The 22,738-nt window shown below is 43.3% G+C and overlaps 1 protein-coding gene across 1 annotated transcript in view; it reads left to right on the top strand.

The window, feature by feature from the left end:
- EPG5 (ectopic P-granules 5 autophagy tethering factor) overlaps positions 1 to 22,738 on the top strand; it is a 140,577-nt gene that overhangs the window by 81,664 nt on the left and 36,175 nt on the right. The window contains exons 23-32 of the mRNA XM_085846932.1: positions 3,968 to 4,134; positions 4,426 to 4,647; positions 4,812 to 4,935; positions 5,062 to 5,200; positions 13,901 to 14,066; positions 14,277 to 14,436; positions 14,533 to 14,675; positions 14,955 to 15,111; positions 15,347 to 15,541; positions 15,660 to 15,873. Of these exons, the coding sequence (XP_085703058.1) occupies positions 3,968 to 4,134; positions 4,426 to 4,647; positions 4,812 to 4,935; positions 5,062 to 5,200; positions 13,901 to 14,066; positions 14,277 to 14,436; positions 14,533 to 14,675; positions 14,955 to 15,111; positions 15,347 to 15,541; positions 15,660 to 15,873 (1,687 nt within the window). The remainder of the gene's footprint in view (positions 1 to 3,967; positions 4,135 to 4,425; positions 4,648 to 4,811; positions 4,936 to 5,061; positions 5,201 to 13,900; positions 14,067 to 14,276; positions 14,437 to 14,532; positions 14,676 to 14,954; positions 15,112 to 15,346; positions 15,542 to 15,659; positions 15,874 to 22,738) is intronic.

Here is a 22,738-nt window from a genome sequence, read left to right as displayed (position 1 = left end):
AACACCAAGATATCCTTGTTCAGAGCACGTCACAGAGACATGGCTGAGTTCTTTGAGATGGAAGACACGATGACATTCTGCAGTGACATCAACGGTCTGTTGAAAGAACTTGGGTGTGATCACGATCCTGCAGACTGGCGCCTCTTCATCGACTCGGGGAAGAACAGCTTGAAGGCTGTTTTGCTCCACAATGGCAACGAGAAACCATCAGTCCCACTGGCTCACGCGTTCGGCATGACAGAGACCTATGAGACTATGCGGCAGCTGCTTGATTCCATCAAGTACAATGACTTCAACTGGCACATCTGCGGAGACTTGAAAGTGGTGGCGCTGTTGTTAGGGCTGCAGTCAGGCTACACGAAATACATGTGCTTCCTTTGTCTCTGGGATAGCAGAGACGACAAGAATCACTGGACGAAGAAAGATTGGGAAGAGCAAAAAGAGCATGTACCTGGTCGACACAACGTGAAGCATGTCGCCCTTGTCGACCCAGCCAAGGTTTTCCTTCCACCACTCCACATAAAGCTCGGCTTGATGAAAAGTTTTGTACGGGCAATGGATCTGAATGGGCGTGGGTTTTTATACCTCAAGGAAAAGTTTGGCAACACCTTGTCGGAGGCCAAGATCAAGGCTGGTGTCTTTGTTGGACCGCAAATCCGACAGATTATGAAGGACGAAACTTTTCCGACAACTCTAAACCCCAAAGAGCTGGCAGCGTGGAGGAGCTTCAAATCTGTGATGGACAACTTCTTGGGGAACGAGCGCGTGGACAACTATGAAGAAATAGTGCAGCAGCTGCTGGAGTCCTTCAGGAAACTTGGCTCCAGGATGTCCCTGAAAATCCATTTCCTACACCAGCACCTGAACTTCTTCCCTGACAACTTGGGAGCAGTCTCGGACGAGCACGGCGAGCGATTCCACCAAGAGATTTCACTCATGGAGACGCGTTACCAAGGGCGGCACAACCCGAACATGATGGGCGATTTCTGCTGGTTCCTGCATCGTGAAACTGACACAGAGCAGCACAAATGCAAAGCCAAATGCCTAAAGCATTTTTAATTCCATTCTAGTGGAGTTTTTCTGTAATTTCTATAATTTTGAAGCATTCATGATGAAATAAATGAATAAATGAATTTTTGTAAATTTCATTGAAATCCTGACTTCTAGGCAATGGGAATATTTCTGTTACTGAAAATCCTGACGTGATACAGCAAAACGGTTATGATTTTTGAAATCAGCGTACCCAAATTAGTCTAAATCACTTTACAGATCTCCAGTAAAAAATTTTTGTTGTTCAGTGTAATTAGTTCGGCGAAATGCGACCCGGAAACGATAAAAATGTTATCGGACAAAAAATTAACGGACATTATCGGACTAAAAAATCGAGTTATCGGAAGTTAACTGGTCCGATAACGATAAATGGAGTTAACTTTCGATAATAGTCTGATAAAAAAAGTTTACTTCGATAATTATCTGTTATCGGATTATCGCTTTTGTGCCCAACACTGCCTGTAGGATACCTGTTTGTTGCAATTTGGTCACATCCTCAAGGTGTATTGTGGTTAAGTGGAATATCTCGGTATAGTGATCCATGGCAAGATGTCTTCCCTCCTGAGAAGATTTTCAATAATTTGTTTGATTTATGGACAGGGTAAGCTTTGCCTGAAGCTTTCCTCTTCATGTTGATGTTTCAATTGATTGTTTTGGAGATTGCTAGGATGGGTGAAGCCATGCACAGGTCTCCACTATTGGGGCACGAGTTTCTACAGAATGAGAGAGAGAGAGAGAGCTGCCACCTTCTTGCTTTCCCCAATTCTGCTTTGTTTGTGAAATGCAGTTAAAGATTGTAAAAATCATCTTCTTTATTTTTTTTTATTGCTGTAATAAGAACCTCATTCTCAAATATGACGCATTCAAACATTGCCGACGTGCACAAGCATGTGCTAAATATGTGATATATCAGTGCCATCTTTTAATGCAACAGAATAGGTTTCTAAAGGAGTTCAACACCAAAGGGTGTAGCAGGTTTACAAGCTATCAAAAATTGTGGGGAGATGAACATGCACAAGGAGGAAAGGAGGAATAACACAAAAACGAGTAACAATGGCCTGGAAAGGAATAGAATGGGAAAGAACCAGCTTGTGTAGAAGAGATCATGGACGTACATGGGTGAGTGCATGAGGTATTGATAAGCAGCGAATTTGAAATACTGAAGTGATGAGGATGAGACAACAGACAGGGAGACTATTCCACAATTGGGAAAAGCTGGCAGGATGCCCTAGAGATACGCAAACGCGCCTCTAACCTGCCGAGCTTGGGTTCGAATCTCAACCCAGCTATAAACTGTCATCTTAGTGTTTCATAGGCGGGGTGATTACATCAATATTTGTGCCGTTCTTCGGATGGACATTAAACTGAGTCTCCCGTCTGCTGGCATTAGTTGGTCAACGTTAAAAAAAATCTCATGCTGTCTTTCGTGAAGAGTGGGCAAGCTATTACTGGCACCCTGGACAAATTACAAATTTGTGCCCTAACCCACAGAGGTCATTGCATTGACGGCACAGCCGCACCCTCAGCCAATGATGTTACCCCGCAGCCTTGTGCCTTATACGAAAGAAAAATAATCTGGAGAATAAGGGCCGGGACAAATTGATGCTGGTGGGAAACCAATCTGGACTTTGAGAGGGTGAGCGGGTGAGGGTTTATAGGGAACTGCATGTAACCCATGATGGTTTGGTGAGGACAGAGGTCGGAGAGGGCAGGAGGATTAAAGCTAGATGTAAACTTGTATAGAGAGCCCAACAACTTACTACCAGTGGGAAAGTGACAGTTTTGTGGAAATGAGCTTCCTGTTTTGAAATTCCATTGGTGCAAAAGGCTTTGTTTTTGATCACTTCAGGAGGAGTAATGTGGGAAGCAGTAGTACCAGTCCATAGTGGGGAGCCATACTTCTTGGAATTCCTATGAAAGCATTTTCCCCTATGATGAGCTCAGTATGTCTCAGGAATGCCTTGGCTCTACAGAAAATACCCAGACAGTGACTAGTCTTTGATGCCAGTATGGTGATATGATTCTCCCACAAAAGGTTATTGCAGACAGTGAGGTCAAGGGCTTCTGGCAGTGGCTATCTAGACAAGTGATAGTTTGATTGCTGATCCTTATGATTGATATGAAGGTGTGTGACTTGCCAACATTGAATTTCATGGTCCAAGTAACTGACCAGCAGTTTATCTTGTCAATATATGACAAAAAGGATTTGGCAGCAGCCGGCCTTTTCTCAAGAGTGATGCATTGTTTGACAGAGGGTGGATTCATTCACAAAATGGTAAAGATTGTTTTCAAGGGAAGTGGACAGATCATTGATAGAGATCAATAATAGAGGACACTCTTCGATTCTACCTTGTGGAACCCCATCTTGAAGAGAAAGATCATGGGAAAGAATACCATAAAAGGTGCACCCACTATTTCGGCTCGGAGAGCAAATCACACCATCACTTGAACAGTTGGCCCTGTATACCAGAAGGCGACAACTTAGAAATCGAGGCTGGATGCCAGTCAATGTCAAAAGATCGACAGATGACCCCAAGTTCTTTGTTTCGTGGAGGTGCCCCTCTCGCACCTTGTCATTTTCTCTACTGTCATTGCATTGCCTTTTACCATCTGTCACTTAGCTCATGAAATAGCATAGATTTTATTCATAAAAAACTCTTGACTTGATGAAATAGCCAAAATTATTCCACAGGTGGGACTTGGTTCCTGAAATGCTCCTCTCCCTACTAGAATCTCTACCTTTTTGCCCATTTCAAGCTCAAAACGACTGCAATTTTATGCATGTGTTGATACTGCAATTTCTGTTTGGGCTGAGGATTTCTTTTAAAGAAAATATGATTTCTCATATTGATAGTTGTGTGTTTTAGAATCTTTCTGTTTGCATTTGGTACAATGTACTTGGCTTTTTTTTCTTAAGGTGGCACAAAGCAGGCTGAAGCTCCAGTACGTGCCAACTGCACAGAGGCTTATGATCTACCGCTGGTTGCACCAGGCACTTGCCACCCCTTTGGAGCATCCTTTGCTCCCACTTATCTGGCAAAAGTTCTTCCTGTTGTACTTGCACCGTCCTGACAAGGAGAATGGGTACAAAGCTTCCTTTTATTTATTTTAAATTTACCAATGTAGTATGAGCACAAAGCTTGTCTTACCATTGTCTTTTGTCATTCCACCTTTATGGTGACAAGTCCCATCGGATTCAACAACTTCCTTGACCCTTTGATCTCAGTAAATGTGTGGGTAGCCATTTCTGCTTGATTAACATGTGAAATTTCTCATTACTGGTCATTATTGGAATATATTTTCTGTACATTAAGAACACATAGCAGCTTTTGAAGGACACACACCATCCCTTGGTTTGTGCTGATTGATCTGCAGATTGCCATACGGTGGGGCGATTGGCTGGAGGTTTTTTAAGTCTTCCGTGCAGAAAGCCCTGCTGGAGAATGCAAAGGAACGTCTTGGGCAAATAGCAGAGTACCATCTCAAAGCACTGAAAGCCAGACCTACAACAGTTTGTCAAGATGAACCAGGAGCAGAGGATGTGGATGATTTTGTGGTGATTTTTGTGTCTCATGATCAGCACAATCGTCTTTTTCAGTACGTCGGTGTCAAAACTTCTTATAATTCCCGTCGTTAACGGTTACATCAAACTTTTGAATGTTTTGTTTGTGAAGAATTTTGATTCCATGAAGGATTTATTGTGATGGTTCCCACCGATTTCTGCAAGCTGTTTCATTAACTGTCACGCATCTTTTGCACAGAATTTTCCGAACCTTCAAATGTTGGTTGGATTATGACGATCTACAAAAGACGGATCCTTATCCACCATCATTGCCAGCAAACTTTGACTCGAGCCGCCTCATTCGGGTATTCAACAACGAGCAAGTAAAGGCATTTATTTGCATTACTATAATTGTTTTTTGATGATCTATTATATTTAGCGAGCATTTGTCTCATGTTGAAGATTGCATGAAGGTTTATTTACAAATTCCTGTATTTCATTGTTTGCAGGATCTTTGGCTGGAATTTGTGGATATGAATGCTTTACACGAACACTCAATACTTGCCCAGGAAGCCTGGTTAAGTCTATGGTTCGCCTCCAGGGTCCTTAACACTGCTCACAACAGTCCAACAACAGGTCTTGAGAGTGGTAATGAAATGCAGCTATTTTTCAGTACTTTTAACTTTCCTTTTTATTGGTGTCATTTTAATGCTTCTCTGGCACACAATGGTATTATGACCTTATAACCTTTGTACTGGTCACTCGCTAACTCAGAAAAGCTGATAATTTATTGTAATGAGCAAGCCTCAGGATCCAACCTCTTTGCTTGCACATTAATTATAATTAATTTTCACAAAGGTTGGCCTACATCACTCAAAAAGCTGAGATCACAGGTTCAAATCTAATGTTTCGTGTTGATTTGTCCATTGTCTGCTGACGAAATTGGTATACGAGGGCAGCTGAAGGTTTCCATGAGACTTTTATTTGATTAAATCAACAATTACAGTGAAGTTGATGAAACGTCGCCTATTTCTCACTGGCACTCCTCTGTTACACTTATACACTTGTTATTATTGATGTGGTTGCACCTCAATGCCATCTCCATAGAAACATTTGAGACAGGTGGGCAGCCATGAAGGACACATCCTTTGATGTCCTTTGCCCTGAGTAAATTAATGACACGCAGATGTTCTTTGAGTGGTCCAAATAAATTTAAATTGCAAGGTTAGATGTGTGGTTTTAATGGTGGATTTGTTGGAACTCCTCAACTCCTCTTCGCTTAAGTAGTAGTTGTCCCATTTTCTGTCTGAGGGTGAGGGCATACTCTGAAACAACATACCTGGCCATTGTCTGCATCTCACTCATCTACCTTGTGTAACAAAGTTACGAAAGAAACTGCATTGATTGTTTTTCGATGCTCAAGGAATTCCACATTATTTTAACCATTAAAGGTCTAAAAACACAATTGCCATAAGCTTTCTGGCCACATCTAAACCTTGAAATTTTTAGGTGGTAGGGCCCAATAATGTCTCGATACTATGTTGGTTTGCTTTAACTGTGACATTATATAATGAACCTAGGTCTCTTGTGGCAATCTTGTTGAAGAACCCATCTCTTTCCCTCCAGGAGCATTCTCAGAGCTCTGTTGCAATGGCTGCACAAGTTGACTTTTCCTCTAATGTGAGGTCCTTTGTGACCTATCTTGCACTAACCATATTGAATACCTGACTTTGACTTTGAAATGACGTATTAACACGGACGAGGCTTTTCGCGCATGTGCTATGTGTGCGTTTTCAGTGACGCACTTCTGCTTCATAGGGCACTTTTAACCTGCTGTTGCTAATGCAAAGTCTGTAACTCCAATCGTTTTTCTTACATAATTTTCAGCATTTAAACGAAAGAGTGAAAATTTCAAAATGGTAAGCCATATTTGTCTGTTCCTGGATGCAAAGCAGACTGATAGATATAGGAAAGACGAGAAATATCTGTGAATGAGAGGTACCGAGTTCGTACCATTTCCTGTTGATACAAGTGAGCAACGGCAGTGGATATAACACACACACACACACACACACACACACACACACACACACACACACACACACACACACACACACACACACACAGCGTTGGTCTGCCGAGTTGTGTGGCGGCTGCGCAAGGGATCATGCTGATCAACCTGCGTTTAGGACGTGGCCTGGAGGGCTTTCTCGACTCCGTCCTGCTGAGGATGTGTGGGACCGAGCTTCGGTGGGATCAAAGACCGTGCTGAATATAACAGCTTCGATGAGGCCGAGGTGTTTAGGACGTGGCCTCGTCAAGCAGCGTGGTGTGATTTGTTGACTCTCTACCGCCGAGGATGACTCCCTTTTGCCGACTCCCTCCCGCCATGGTAGGAAGGGACCAAATGTGGAGATGGTGACCGGTGGCAGCAGACAGGACACACACACACACACACACACACACACACACACACACACACACACACACACACACACACACACACACACACACACACACACACACACAGTCCTGATTATGCACACACACATATACGTGGATATTGTGCATGATTGTATACGTGATTATGCCAAATTGTGTTGCATGTGATGAAACATACAAACACCACACATGGAATTGTGATTATACATCCACGATCATACGCACATACACACACATCCATCCATCCATCCATTGGGACCATACTCTGTGCAGAGCGTTGGTGCTGCCTAAGCAGTCCCCTTGGCTATTGGACACAATCCTGGACAGGTCACCACTTCAACACAGGATACCAGGAAGCTGGCACTCATTTTGCCGACCTCGGAAGGATGACAGAGTCCCTCCTGGTATTAATTCAACAGCTGAGTGGGATTTGAACTCAGGATCCTAGGATCCCAAGCATCACGGGGGAACTATGAGGGAGGGGCTGTCTCGGGTTCCTCTTCGGACTCACTACAATCACAGCCCGTCGCACACGAATAACTTTGTATCGCGGTGGGTTGCTAATTGGCTGTGAACGCCAATAACTTGACCACATGACTTAGGGTCCTCAGTCTAACAACCGTTTACCTCAAGACATGTGACCTCCTTACTGGGGATCGTGCCCTCAGTACATACTTGCGTTATTCAGATTACCTACCGGATCAGGTGCAGCTGAGCGGAACTGCCAAGTATGTCTTCTTCTTCTTTCGGCTGCTCCCGTTAGGGGTCGCCACAACGGATCATCCTTTATGATCCGCATAATGATTTGGTACAGGTTTTATGCCAGATGCCCTTCCTGACACAACCCTGGTCGCCTCTTACGACACAGGGATATGGTACACGTATTTTAACCGGGGTATACACCGGGCCCAGTACACTGGTACTCACTTCGCCGACCTCGGAAGGATGACAGGCTGAGTCAACCTCTTGGTGTATTAATTCAGTGGCCCAACGAGGCTTGAACTCAGGACCTTTTGGATCCCAAGCCACTGCCCTAACCACTGTGCCAACACCAGACTTATAAGCACCAACATAGTGGTTAACACCAGGCACCAACACCAGGCAACACCAGGAGCTGCCAAGTATGTACTGGCTATGAAACAGATCCTTGGGGAATAATGTCCTGGCTAAACTCTGGTGCAGGCCATGCTGAACTAATGGAGGAAAAGACAAGAACGAGCTGGGAACATTTCAAAACAACACATTTATTTGAAACCAGAATGCGAGGAAAGTTATATGATACAGTAAATGGGTTTATTGCAATGTATAGCAGGGAAAGCAAGGGATTTGTGGAGTGTGGCAAAAGGCAAAGGGTGTTACAAAAGGAGACGGTGCAGAGATGTTACAAAAGGAGACAGTGCAGAGTTATCCCGTTAGTTCTTACACAGTCTTAACTTAAGCTACGACAGGTGCCATCACACACACACACACACACACACACACACACACACACACACACACACACACACACACACACACACGCACACGGAAAATTAGAGATAGCCCAGAGAGAAAGAAGCAGATGATTTATAACGACCTCTCAATACCTGGTGTGGCTGGCAGACCAGATTGCTTCGGAAAGGGGAGGAGGGAGGAATACTGAGGGTGTCTAAGGTGTGGGAGTGTGAGGTGCGAGTGTAATGCAACGTTGGGGGTTCAGCAGAGTGCAAAGGAAAAATGCGAGTTGATAGTCAGTTCGATTTGCTCTTTTAGTTCGCTCTTGGGTCCTGCCTTGAAATGAACAGTGGAGCTTTGCCCGCATTGATTGCTCTTTTGTGCATCCACAGTAAACGAGAGAGAGAGAGAGAGAGAGAGAGATGGTAAAAGAACATTTGAAAGACCCTATCTTAAGGCCCTGTCACACCTTGACGATTTAGCCAACGTATGCCTGACGTATGCAAAATTGGGCTCAAACGCCGGCACACGTCGAATACGTTATGGGTAAGTTTGTATACGTTAAGAGCCCGCTGAAAAACACTGCCATACGTCGTAGTACGCTGGCTTTCATCGTTGTACTTTGCGGTTGTCCTCAAATTTTAGCATGCTTGAATTTTTACGTCGTATGCCAGTGTATGACTCACACGTTCCGCTACGCTGGCCATAAGTTGTAGGCACGTTATGCGATCGTTAACACACGTCGACACACGTTACTTGTAAGTTACTCACAAGTCGAAACACGTCGAGGTAATGATTAGCGTACCTGAAACTTATTTATAACCTATGAGTAACGTGTTGTAGGCACGTTACACGATCGTTGCACACACGTCGAGGCACGTCACTTGTAAGTTACTCATAAGTGGAAACGTGTCGAGGTAATGCTTAGCGTACCCAAAACTTATTTCTAACCTATGAGTAACGTGCTTTGAACCTATGTGTAACGTACCTCCAACACATATTGACGTATGTAGACGTATTTGATTGACGTCTTCCGGACGACCACAGAACTTACTGAACGTGTTTCTAATTTACAGCTACCGTATAATGGCGTATTGGTAGCGTTTTAAAAAAAAAAAAAAAACAATAACTTCCGATATTTCGTCACGTGCCGTTACGTCACGTCCGATTGCCTCTTCAGTTTGCTCATGTCTTATTCTTAGTTCCTCCTCTGTGAATATTTTCTGTTTGAGGATATTGTCACGTCGACGTCGAAACTTAAAAGCAAATGTCCGAATATATTTTAAAATTCGTGATTGACTAAAAAATAATAATAATTAAAAAAAACAATAAAAATAACTAGATATTTCGTCACGTGCCTTCACGGAGAAAAAAAGAAAATGTGCCTTGATGGAGAAAATAAGTTTCGGGTATGCTAAACATTACCTCGACGTGTTTCGACTTGTGAGTAACTTACAAGGAACTTGTGTCGACGTGTGTCAACGATCGCATATCGTGCCTACATCTTATTCCCAGCATAGCGGAACGTGTGAGCCATACGGCGAGTACGTCGTAAAATTTTCAGCATGCTTGAAATTTCACGACGTACTAAACGTACCACGAAATATGACAGCGTACTTCATCGTTTTTCAGCGTGCTCTTAACGTATACACAACTTACCCATACCGTATTCAACGTGTGCCAGCGTTTTAGACACATTTTTCATAGGTCGGCATACGCTGGCTAAATCGTCAAGGTGTGACTGCAATGTTGAGACTTCCAATTCTCAGGCGGTTATGATTTAAATCAGCGTGCGGCAGGTTTTTAACAGGCTACGCCACGTGATCATCGGCGATACGTGCAGCGCGCTATGCCTAATTTAAACTATCGTTGGGCATTGGTTGTGAACGTCGACAACAGACTAAGCATTCGTTGGTATAAGTTATCTATAACACAACGAAACGTTCTGTGCCCGTTACTAATATGTTATGCATACGACCAACACGTTATGAATACGACCAAAACTTTTTTTAAAAGATCAAAATTTCAGTGTACGCCAACGTTTTACATACTGTACATTTTTATACGTTGCCATTGCTGGCCAAATCGTCAAGGTGTGACAGCGCCTTTATTCTTGCAAGAATCTGTATGTGAGCATCTATTGAAATGAAGCAGCCCCGGCTTGTAGCAGCAATGCGTGACCCCACGCTTGGTCACGCGGACTCACAGCGCCCCTCACTCCTGTCTCCCTGGTGAGGTCGGATGCCTGGCGAGTGCTACTGTGGCTCGTCTTCTCTCTGCCCCCGATGATCTGCCAATGACTAACTGCTTTCCGATCTCCAACCGCTCTCCGATCTCCAACTATGCCTACGAACTGCTCCGAACTGCTCTTTTTTATGATCCCCGGACGAGGGGAGGAGCCAAAAATTGGATCAAATGGGGCTGTAACCGAAATCAGGCTTCCCCATTGATCCATAGCAGTCGTAGCCAGGCCCCGATTCCAAAGAAATTGCTCAGTTGCTCGCTGACCCTGTCATGCGTCGGAGCTCCGAAGTTAACATGGGACCATGGTTTTTGGACGTGCTTTCCGGCCCCGCACGTGCGCCGGTTTTCATTCAAATGGAGGATTGTAGGGAAATCCCTGCACCACCCGTAGGTCCTTAAACGAGCTCCAGTGCATGTTCGCGCTTTGAGTTATGCCCCAAAATAACCCGACCTTCATCTCTGGATCCTTCAAGGCGATGGTGAGAGTTTGGTGACCATGTGGAATTTGCAGCAGTTGTAGAGTAGTGCGAACATGTTGTGGTGTTTATAGTGAGAGAGGATTGTAATGTGGTATTGTGGGGAAGAGGTTGAAGTTCCTTGTAATGGAATTGTGAATAAAGGTCACGCTTGCAGTGGGAATATGTAAGCCTGGGGTTTGCGGGAATTTTCGTGTCATATGAAGTGGTTGTGGTGAGCGTGGTATTGTTTGGTTAGCGGAATGGAGGTCTAAGGCGAAATGGAGGTCTAAGGCGAAATGGTGGTTGAGAATTGGCATTCAGTTTTGAATGGAAAATTGGCACGCAAATGCATGAGGACTATGCTCGCAGCGTGAACGTACTGGAGGCGCTCGCAGTGCGTCTGCTTAATTCCTATTGATTGATGTGCGTGCTTGCATATTTTGTGTAAGAGAGAAGTGTAGCAAACAGTGAAAGAGAAAGAATGGAAGAACTGCACGATTTACAGGTTTTAAGAGATCTAACTGAAAGAGTCGCATGCAACGCATATTTCCTCTTTACCCATTAAACATATGGAAGAGACTAGTTAATACACATACTATTGAAATAACTGCCTTGGAATTGTTGTATGTTGTGCGCCATTGCCTTGGAGGCATGTGGTTTCACAGAACCGCAATATGTATATGTATATGTATATGTATATATCAGACACACCTCCTGACTGTTATGGTGAGCATCGCCGCGGATTATGTCTCACGCGGCAAAACCGCATAATCCGCACAGAACAACCATCCGTCTGCCAACCAGACAATATTGTTCCTGCTAATGCAAACCATTCAACCAGAAGGCACGTGATGTGACCAGCAGGAAAATCGAAACGTGTGATGAGCACTCCGCTGATCCCCATTGGACACTGTCATGTGATAAGCTCGAGAAACTCTTAATCTGAGCTGAATTTCAAAATTTAAACTGAGGAATTGACTTCAGCAGCAGTTCCGACTGCCAAAAGTGTTCATACGAGTTACGTCCAATTCGTACATTGTTTGACGCTCCAAGCGTCTCCGAGTATTCATGGCTTTATTTCATTTCCATACATGTGATAAGCTCTAGAATATCTTAACCTGAGCTGAATTTTAAAGCTTATGTATGGGGGAGAATGTGTGCAGGGCACGCGTGACCCCACAGTAGAGTACATCCATGCGGTAGGAGCTAAGGTGCAGTCGGCAGTTGCTGCTAGTACAAAGAGGTATATAAACAGCACACACGGACATGATACAAATGGTTAGATTGGGGTTTGTAAAGGTGTGTATGCGCGCGTGGCGCCCTGCCCTGCATGCTTGGTTGCATATGTGCGGGTTTCGCGGGTGCTGAACTGAACTCGCACCCGGGCCCATGGTGTGTGGCGCCATGGTAGAGGTTATGCAGCTGTCTTGTGAAGCATGTGCTTTGGCACGCGGGGAGCAGACGTGCCGTGGCGCTGAAGCCACGGAGGATGTGCCATGCAGTACGTGTGTGGGGCAAGTCGAGTGTGCTGGTGAGTGTACGAATGAAAGGATAAGTATATTGCTGGTGCGTGTGCACAGTTAGCATGGACCATGAGGTGAGAGGAACTCTCACGGGGTGCTGTTAAAGACTGACTGTTTTGTCTTTAATTTAAAACTGCTTACCCAGAATGTAGCATGTATAAATCTGATTTGGAATGATCCGACCGGAAGTGTGCCAAAGTTGCTACATGTGCGAGCATACAGGCAAGCCTTTACCAGATGGATAGCACGGGTCTTAAATGCTCCCACCCGGTTTTAATTTGAACCCGACAGTTTAAAAAAATGTTGCTGTTTGGGCACGTTTTATCACCCCGGTATGCTGCCTTCCCTTCACACTGCCTTCCCTTTACTTCCTCTCAGGCTGCCTTCCCTTCCCCTCTCACTAACCACCTCTCAAAATCCCTTCACCACCATACAACTCTGGAGGTTGAGGAGAGGAAAAGGTGTCAAAGAATGTGCGGATTGGACAAATGAAAGGGTTTTTTTGTTGTTTTCTTTTTTAGCAATTTGTTATGAGATTCTTGAGCTTATCGCATTTTAGTTATAAAACTTGTGTGGAAATTAAATGAAGGTATGAACACTGGTGTGAATTTTTCAACGATTGAAGGAAAACTCTTTTCCTTCCCCTCGACTCGTGCTTACCTCCTCCCAAAGCCACCCCACCCAATGGAGGTCTCCGAGCGATGTTTAGTATGACACATTTGAACGTGCTGTCTTAACGTACCCCTACCCCCTCCCGGAGTGTCTGTCGACGTGTGGTGAGACATCGCTCTCCCCCTCCTCACTCGCCCTTGCCCTCTCCTATATTTACCTCCCTCCCTTCTCTTTCTCTCTCATCCCCCCCCCCCCCGTTAATATTCCCGTCAGCGAAGTGATGGGTTACATTTGCTCATGTTAAATAAAAAACGTCTACCTTGAGTCACCCTCATAAAATTATTATGGTGTGAGTGACCTACCTTGAGTTATGTGCATAGGATTTGCAGGCTCGCTCCAACAGAAAGTGTGGTGTGGAGGCAGAAGGGTCTCGAGGTTTACAGTTTTTGAATCCTTGTTGTCTGTCGGTTATCTATTCTTGCTTTATGTCCAGCCCAGATCCATTTCAAATTTTTTGATTGTGACAAAAAAGTCATTAAAGTTGGTTTTCTGGCTGATCCATTGGTGTCTCTCCTCTTCTCTGTATCCTTATAGTAATTATTTTCTCCACTTTTGTCAAACCTTGTTTATTGCAGTCCAAACTATGGTCCAGTCATTTCTGCAAGACCACAAGGTGCAACAGTCACCTCTGCCTTTCCCCAATCGCCATCGTGCTCCTCTTCAACCTGTGTCCCCGGCCTGTCACCTCAAGGCTGATAAGCTGGTTTGCATGGACCTCCAGGTCCTCACGCACCAGGCAGAGTGAGAATGCTGAACCATGTCTTAATACCTAACACACAGATTTATCATTACCATGATCTTTTAATGATCGAATAATATAAATTTCCTTCCACAGCAATGACGATGCATCATTGATGAGCCTTTGAAATTGTGGAAATAACAAATTATCTAATTTTTGAGCTTGTGATCTTCTTTTTTTGTTGTTCTTCTAATATTTTGATTGTGTATCAGATCAGCAGCTCGAAGAGAGGCACAGCAGGCCACCCTGGATTCGGACTTCCTGGAGTATTTACCAAATTTGTACTTTAACAAGGACAGTCAAGTCATGCTGAAGCTCCGATGTAATCAAACAGAGCAGTTATGCACGGGTCCTGCCAAGATCACACTGAAGGTTTGCTGGAGTGCCTTTGACCTACGACTCCATGGATAATCTTCCCACAAACTCCTTACCAAAACGGTTTACCCTTCCCTCTTCTCCTTGGTGCAGTTTGCAGAGGCACACCGAGATAAGCACGTTGCGGAGCGGCTGCAGGTGATGGGCGGTGAGATTGAACGACTGCAAGCGGAGGCCTGCAACACTCCGACTCATGCAGTGCCAGCTGCTGCTGTCCACACAGAAAACATAATCACGTAAGTGTTTTTGATCTACTCAGAGAGGATATGTAAGGGGACCTTCTCGTGGATGCTGGCAGCACATAGGATCCCATCGGTGAAGCCCCGTGTAAAGGCATTTATATCCCTTTCTCCTTTTGTGTAAAGTACAAAAATTTTCAAAATATAATTGATTTGTTTGAAAGAAATATTCCATTTTTATATACCCTTTTAAAATCTTTTTACAAACTTCTCCACTTTTTAATCTGTATCTTTTTGCCTCCTCCTCTTTGATTTTGTGTGCTGCATGCAATACAGTGCATTGATAAACTCACACAAGAACCAGCATAGTTCCAAAGTGCAGGAAGTGGGGGAAATGCTTTTCTACCTCCTGACGGACTTTGTGACGGATGAAACTCGGCGATATCCCCCAACGCGGCAGTTCCTCTCCTCGTGCATTGCCATTCTAGGTCAGGTAAAACTCAGCCAACACTTAGGAACTTGTATTTAATAATATCTTCAAGTTGCGGTACTGTGTTGGACAACACTCTTCGGGCAGTATAGCTCCTGGACTAAGTAGGCTTGACAGTGTGAAGAACTCAATCGTGGAAAATAGTAACGGTATACTCTTTCCTCTTTGAGACAGCTTGTTATCAGGGATTATTAAAAAATAAGTCAACTTTAAAAGAAAAAATGTTTTTCCTTCCAAGGTCTTCATTGCCCCCGTGGAAAGCTGCTGTTCTCGTCTGCTTGAAACCATGCTGGCGAAACGGTGCATCTGCACCCTTCTGTCCCCACATTTTGAACCAAATGTCGCGCCGACACATTTTCCACAAATGCTCAACCGTGTTGCACGCTGCGCTGCCACAGAGAGCGGTGACACGATCTTCATGTTGCTCACCAAGGTTTGAACGGGCTCGAGCTTATTGAAGAGCCAGATTGTGTCTCAGTGTTTGTACGCATGGTGTAGATTATCTTTTCAGGAATTAACTATTTGTTGCTTATCTTCCATATCACCCTAAGTTTCGAGTGGCCCAGTGGTTGAGCAGTACTCAACCACCCCTCGTGTTGAGGCAGAAAATAGTGGAGGATATGCACGGAGCACTGTGTTCCTTGGGTCCCAAACCCACCAGGGCAAAGGAAGCTCTGTTTGGCCTTCTGTGTCAGCAATGGCAGCATGTACTCACCTTCCAGTTTCCTGATCTCTATGGAGATTCACTGAAGTTGCTGCTAAATGGTGAGCTGCTCTGTAGGTTGTCCCTTCCAGGATGGAGGGAGCCGCAATCGGTGCCGCTTAGAATACCAAATATATTTTCATAACTATTTAGGTTATAACACTTCCTGCTGCTGCATTGATAACTCTAAAACCTCTGGCCGCCAATCCTATTGAATAGCCTTTTATTGCACGACTGGAGGAAAGTAATTGACAGCACTTGATTGCTACACTGTTTTTGTGATGCAGCCATTTTTCACGAAAGCAGTGCTTTTGGGGTTTAAGATGGGGATGGTAAAGTTCCACCTTTGCAGATGTAGAAATTAATATAATACAAGTTCTCTTACAAGCAACTTCAATGAAGAAGAGCAATGGGGCCACGAAGCCCCGTGTTATGGTTGATTTTCCATGCTCTTATCCTTTTAAATTCTGAGCATCAAGGAAGCAGCGCATACCACTTTTAACGTCTTTGGTATGATTCGGCCAGGGTTTGAACCACTGACCTCCCAGACTCAGAGGATGCTCAAGTTAGGACATCATATAGTTTGTTTAAAAGAAAACTAGCAGGGACTTGTGGAACAACCACACAATGTAAAACGTGATTCTAAGTCGTCAACTCCCCCTCCCAAAACCACAAGTCCTCAAGCTCTCCCTCCCCACCAAAGGCGTCAATCCCTTCCACAAGTTCAAACTCCCTCCCCCCTCCCCCTCCCCCTCCCTATAGAAAGTCCTCATCCAAAGTCTCAACCAGCTCCTCCGAACACTAAAGTGTTGATCTCCTTCCAATTTCAAGCCTTCAAACCCTTTCCCACCAACCCTTCACCCCCTTCAACCCCTTCTATCCTCAACTCTGTCACATCTTTGCTGTCCTCCCCCTCCCAACCCTGTCCTCCCTCCTCACCCTACCCCCCGTCCTCCCTCCTCACCCTACCCCCCCCCGTCCTCCCTCCTCACCCTACCCCCCGTCCTCCCTCCTCACCCTACCCCCCGTCCTCCCTCCTCACCCTACCCCCCCCGGGCTTCATCAAAGCAAATGGCCATTCTCACATCAAAACATTGGAATATTTAATGCTTTTCATCCCTTGTGATATCACCGACTTCACACAAACGACAATCTAAACAGCTCCGACATGCCATGGCCTGTCACGGTCACCTGTTTAACTCACAATCCCACAAGATATGCAGAAACCCCATGCAATTGCAACTGTCAAGTAATCACAACACCCAAAACCAATCATCTTCTTCCTGATGCATATCTATACATCATTAACAGTCAATAATGGCTGTCGTTTTCCTTCACAATGTTGCGAGATTCCTGTAGGTCCTCGAATAAAGACCTTTGTAATGACATGGGTTTTATGTTCCCAATTCGAGTCATTTGAGAGAAAATAGTCAGAAATAATATTGTTACAGCTGTGGTCTGTTCTGGTTATCTGGTTTGAGTCCCGTGGATCACGTCAAAGCTACCGTCAGTCAAGTTCACAGCCCCGCATAAGTTCCCAAGCCAGTTTGCCACATTACAATACTTGGGACTGAGGAATAACCTGGTGAAGCGCTGATGGGCACTCACGACCTTTCAAATCTGGCTGAGCAACTGTTGGTCACAAGTGCGGCTGAAGATGGGTTTGAACTGGCTTATCGAATTACACTATAACCAACCTAAACCATCAAACGAGGCAACCAGAACTAGCAGAATCCAAACTTGAGACCAGGTATGTTTATGAACAAACATATGTTTGGGGGAAGGATTAATATGACCCAAGACCGGCAAAGCCACAGTGGACCAGCGAAGCCTGTGAATGATCACAGACGAGAAAAGACTTTCGGCCAGTTGAAAACTCTCCACAAACTTGAGGAATTCAAGTTTTGAACTTCGAGGAATTCAAACTTTGACAAGACCTTCACCATGACCATAAAGGTCAAAGTCACCAGACTTTGTATCGTTTCATTTCTCTCACCGGGTACTATAAGCCTACTTCAGATTGGAGAAAAAAAATGCTCAGATTCGGCACGTCATCGCTACCAAATATCATGTGATTTAAAGGCTACCAAATCACCAAAAATCAGATTTGTGATGTCATCGCAACCAAAAATTGGATACGTCAAAATATCGAAAATCGGATACCGTCGATCAATACGGAATTGTTCGAAAAATATCCCTGCCAAGTTTCATCTCGATCGTGAAATGACAAGACAATTCTCCCATTCTTCCCATCGTGCATGAATGGTGCCACAAGTAAAGTGCCTCAGAATTACACTGCTGTCAAAGTTACAGAAAATGCGTAAACTAAGACAGCAGAAGAAACAGGAGCCATCACCTGACACATCGACAGCTACATATTAATGGTACGACTTGTGGAAAAGCGTATTATCAGATGTTCGAGGGATTGCTGGCTTCAGTGTGAAGACCTCCCTTGCATTCTGCCCAACTATTGCTGACTCATAAGTCAAGGATGCAAGAACTGGTGGTAACACCACTACTGCCGAGGGTGATGGCAAAGATGATGATACTGCCTTATTGTAGATGTTGTTATCCATGACTGATGATAGTAGTTAATGAATTAATGAGAATGATCAGTGTGGGTGATAGAAAAGTGTACAAACAATGAACAATTATTTAATAACAATGAAATGAACTGAATGGGAACAAATATTAACAATTTAACGAGGTTGTTTACAGAGAAAAAATGATTACAACAAGAAAAAAGTTGATTTAAATGCAGAAAACGCGATGTACAAACAAGAAACGAACTACAACCGGATAACAAACAAATATAACATACAATTAATACAAAACTGGAGGGTGGTAAGGTAAATTTTGATCAGAAGAGCGAGTTTTTGCGACACAAGAAGTGTAATCGAAGGCTAAGGCAACGATAAAAAGTAGTCCCGCAGATGTTGTTTATTTAAGGAAATTAGGGATATTCTTTTTCAACAAATCAGTGACTGAGGAGAAAAACACGAACCTGGATGAATTGTAATGTAATTTTAACTTGAAACATGCAATATGTGACCAAAGGCGAATTCATACTGTTTCTTTTGCAGTTTTCAGCCATGAGCAAGGTCTATTTTTTAGTTGCGTCTGACTACTTACTTAATTAGTGAATCGTCTCCTATTTTCTGCGAAACCTGGAACTGGGCCCAAATCAGTGATTTCTTCTTCTGAGTTGGGCCCGGTTCCAGGCTATTTTCTGCACAATTAATCTTCTGCTGACCACATGACTAAGCAAAGCAACTGCTGGTTGCTCTTGATGATGATATCACACTCCTTCTTTTCCTATCATTACATCATATTCATACTGCACTGGTGGTGGTGATGTAATGTGAAAATGACAATTAACCACCAGATGACCAAAACTTGTATAAAGGCTTCTTTAGTTAGTGGGACTCATCATCCCAACTGCAGCAAAGCAGTCGAGTGGATCAGTAGTTGCATGCCCCTGAAGATCCCGGACTTTGAGTCGAGGATCTTCAGGAAAATTGGGTAAATTTGACATTAATGAAAAACTCTTGAGCTTGAACCAAAAATTCCCTGTCAATGACACTGTTCAAAAATTTACCTTACCACCCTCCAGTTTTGTATTAATTGTATGTGATATTTGTTTGTTATCCGGTTGTAGTTCGTTTCTTGTTTGTACATCACGTTTTCTGCATTTAAATCAACTTCTGTCCCTTATTCTGTCCCTTATTCTGTCCCTTATTCTGTCCCTTATTGGGCATGGGCTCCATGAACAGTGAAAAACACAATATATCCCTACTTATTAACCTCCGCTATCGAAGATGGACGGAGGTTACTGTTTTCACCCCTGTCTGTCTTTGTTTGTTTGTTTGTTTGTTTGTGAACAGTATTACGGAAAAACTCCTGGACGGATTTCGACGAAACTTGGTGGGGGGATTAGGTATGGTCGAAGGATCATGCCATTAGATTTTGGATTTGGTCCAAAGTCCAATATGGCCGCTATGGTGGCCATTTTGAAAAAATATTTTAATTTTTGTTTTTGCATTTTTACATGTTTTAAGTGATTTCCAACCAAAAAAAAAATTGTTAGAGAAAAAAAACAATTTTGCAACTTTTTTTCAAAAAAATTTCGATTTTATTTGAAAAATATTTGAATTTTTTTTTTTGCATTTCTCTTCTTCTTCTTCTTCTTCTTCTTCTTCTTCTTCTTTCGGCTTGCTCCCGTTAGGGGTCGCCACAGCAGATCAACCGTCTCCATTTCGCTCTATTGTTGTTGTCCGCATAATGATTTGGCATAGGTTTTTACTCCGGATGCCCTTCCTGACGCAACCCTGGTTGCCTCTTACGAGACACAGGGATATGGTACACCTATTCTAACCGGGGCATACACCGGGCCCAGTACAACTGGTACTCATTTCGCCGACCTCGGAAGGATGGCAGGCTGAGTCAACCCCCTGGTGTTTTCGACTTGGTACATATATACATATATATATATATATATATATATATATATATATATATATATATATATATATACACATCCATATACATATATTAATTCAGTGTCCCAACGGGGCTTGAACTCAGGACCTTTTGGGTCCCAAGCCACTGCCCAAACCACTGCGCCAACACCAGGCTTTACATTTCTTTACATTTTACATTTCATTTCTTTACATTTCATTTACTTTACATTTTGCATTTCTACATGTTTTAAGTGATTTCCACCCCCCCCCCCCCCAAAAAAAAAATTGTTAGAGAAAAAAAAAACAAATTTTGCAACTTTGTTTTCAAAAAAATTTCGATTTTTTTTTTATTTTTTTGGGCATTTCTAAATGCGCGTTGATCTAGTTTAGTTTATTCAATCGTGGTTCAGTAGAGTCTGATCCGTTTTGACCTACAATGAATAGGATATCAGGTTCACATAAGTGACCCAGCAGTATTTGCGGCGGATGTTTTGCACTCGACCGAATGCTTCCCCTCTAGTTCAATATACTGTTTTGTGCAAGAGCATATGCCCATGTGATGCATCTGCTTTCTATCACTGCTCAAGTCAGAGTGTAATTCATAATTTTGTCTATTATTCAAAGTCAATCTGTCTTCAAGTTCAATACGAGTCAAAGTCAAATGTCTTGTCGTGGTTGATGAATCAAAGTCAATGTGTTATTGCAATGCGACAAGTTCGAAGAGTAGAATGTGAAGTAGTTATCACAATGCAAAACTGAGTTGAAGAAGTGTGATATGCATATTTTGCCACATAACAGTCATAATAATGAAAAGGCTGTAAAATAATAAGCATTCGTGTAGCTGATACACCTCTTCGCAAAGAAATACGAGTGAGAGGAGAAGAAGCATCTCCTGCGCAATTCAAATTAGGCCCTAATATCATATCTCAAGCGATTGCAATTGAAAGTTATAGCGCACAATAATGACTGACGGTGACAGTGGGAGATACGTACATGTAACCACAGTTGCGGCAGGTCAGTTAACTTCCATATTTATGCCTTTATGGTGAAAAGAAAGCTGATTTTTGTAAGAAGTTGATCTTAGCCATTATTAGCCTAGCCCTAGCGACCACCAGCACCATCAAAAGTTTGGAGGGAACTAACCACAAAAGTTGGAGACATCTGACGGCAAATGCAGGCAGAAATCGATAAACGAAAAAGAATCACAGTGCCTGATACTCTGAATCGAAATGCGTGCAAAGTAATCGAATGAGTGTCGATTAATTCAGACCTTTTACTACTCAGAGAACTGACAGAATTGAAAAAAATGATCGATTTGTTTGCTGTTGCTAGGGCGTTGGTAGGGAGAAATTTTTGAGAAAAACGCTCAAAAAAGCTGTATTTACGGGTAAACTGCCCGCACGAATATGATATTGTTAAAACATCCTATGAACAATATTTACATCGACTGTGATTTTAATTTTGCCCGACCGCCATAAATGTCAACAAGCGTTTTCAACTAATTCCATTTTGCCAAGTAACAAAATGGTGGATTTTCATGTATTGCTGAGCAACTGAGGTCAGATACCAAAAATTTGATTTCAAATTTGATGACAAATTTGAGGTCACCTGAAATGATCGACCAGCATTACAACCTGGGTCTCACTCTCCAGTTTTATCTTTGATATTTGGCCATAACACCGGCTTCGCCGGTTATAAGAAGCAAAGAACAATCTCAATGATGAATCGAATATATATATATATATATATATATATATATATATATATATATATATATATATATATATATATACATACACATATACATACAGTAGACGAGGCGTAAGTCGGCAGCGTGTAACTCGTCACTTCGCCTAAGTCGGCAGCGTCAAAAAGTCCCGAATTTATCTAATGTTAAATCGACTTACAGACTGAATAAAGTCTGTAAGTCGTCATCTCTAAGTCGTCACTTCGTCTAAGTCGTCAGATGTTTTCCGTTCCCGCGTAATGCAAAGTCAAGTAAATTACCATGCCTAACTCGTCACACGGAGCTGCTGCCTCGTGAGATGCCTGATTTCATGTAATCGTGATGCTCCCTCATTGGTTTACACCGCCAGTGATAGGCTATTTATAACTGCGCTGCGTTCAGCTCAGTCAGCGCGCCGTCCCACATGCATCTGAAGAGGTAGACAGGCTGCACAATGCAGTCTCTGGCGAAGGAGTAATGGATCGATCGAGCTTAGTGTTGAAGTCCGATCATGGTTTTATATTGGCTTGTTTTGTACGTCACCACACTCACTTTCACATAGGTATTGAGTGGTAGTCATCACGATGACTGTGTGTCATGTAATTTGTCGATGGTATAAGAGTTTTCATTCTATATGAAAACTCATTCTACATTCATTCCAATGAATGAATTCTAACAGCCATTCATTCCACATTTGTCGATGGTCATATACCATCACCGATGGTACATGAGTTGTCTTAC

This window comes from Eptatretus burgeri, chromosome 11 (assembly GCF_056783735.1).
Source record: "Eptatretus burgeri isolate ZD-2024b chromosome 11, Ebu_testis_v1, whole genome shotgun sequence".
Lineage (NCBI taxonomy): Eukaryota > Metazoa > Chordata > Myxini > Myxiniformes > Myxinidae > Eptatretus > Eptatretus burgeri.
Note: the sequence above shows the minus strand (reverse complement) of the source record. Positions and strands in the feature narration are given on the sequence as shown.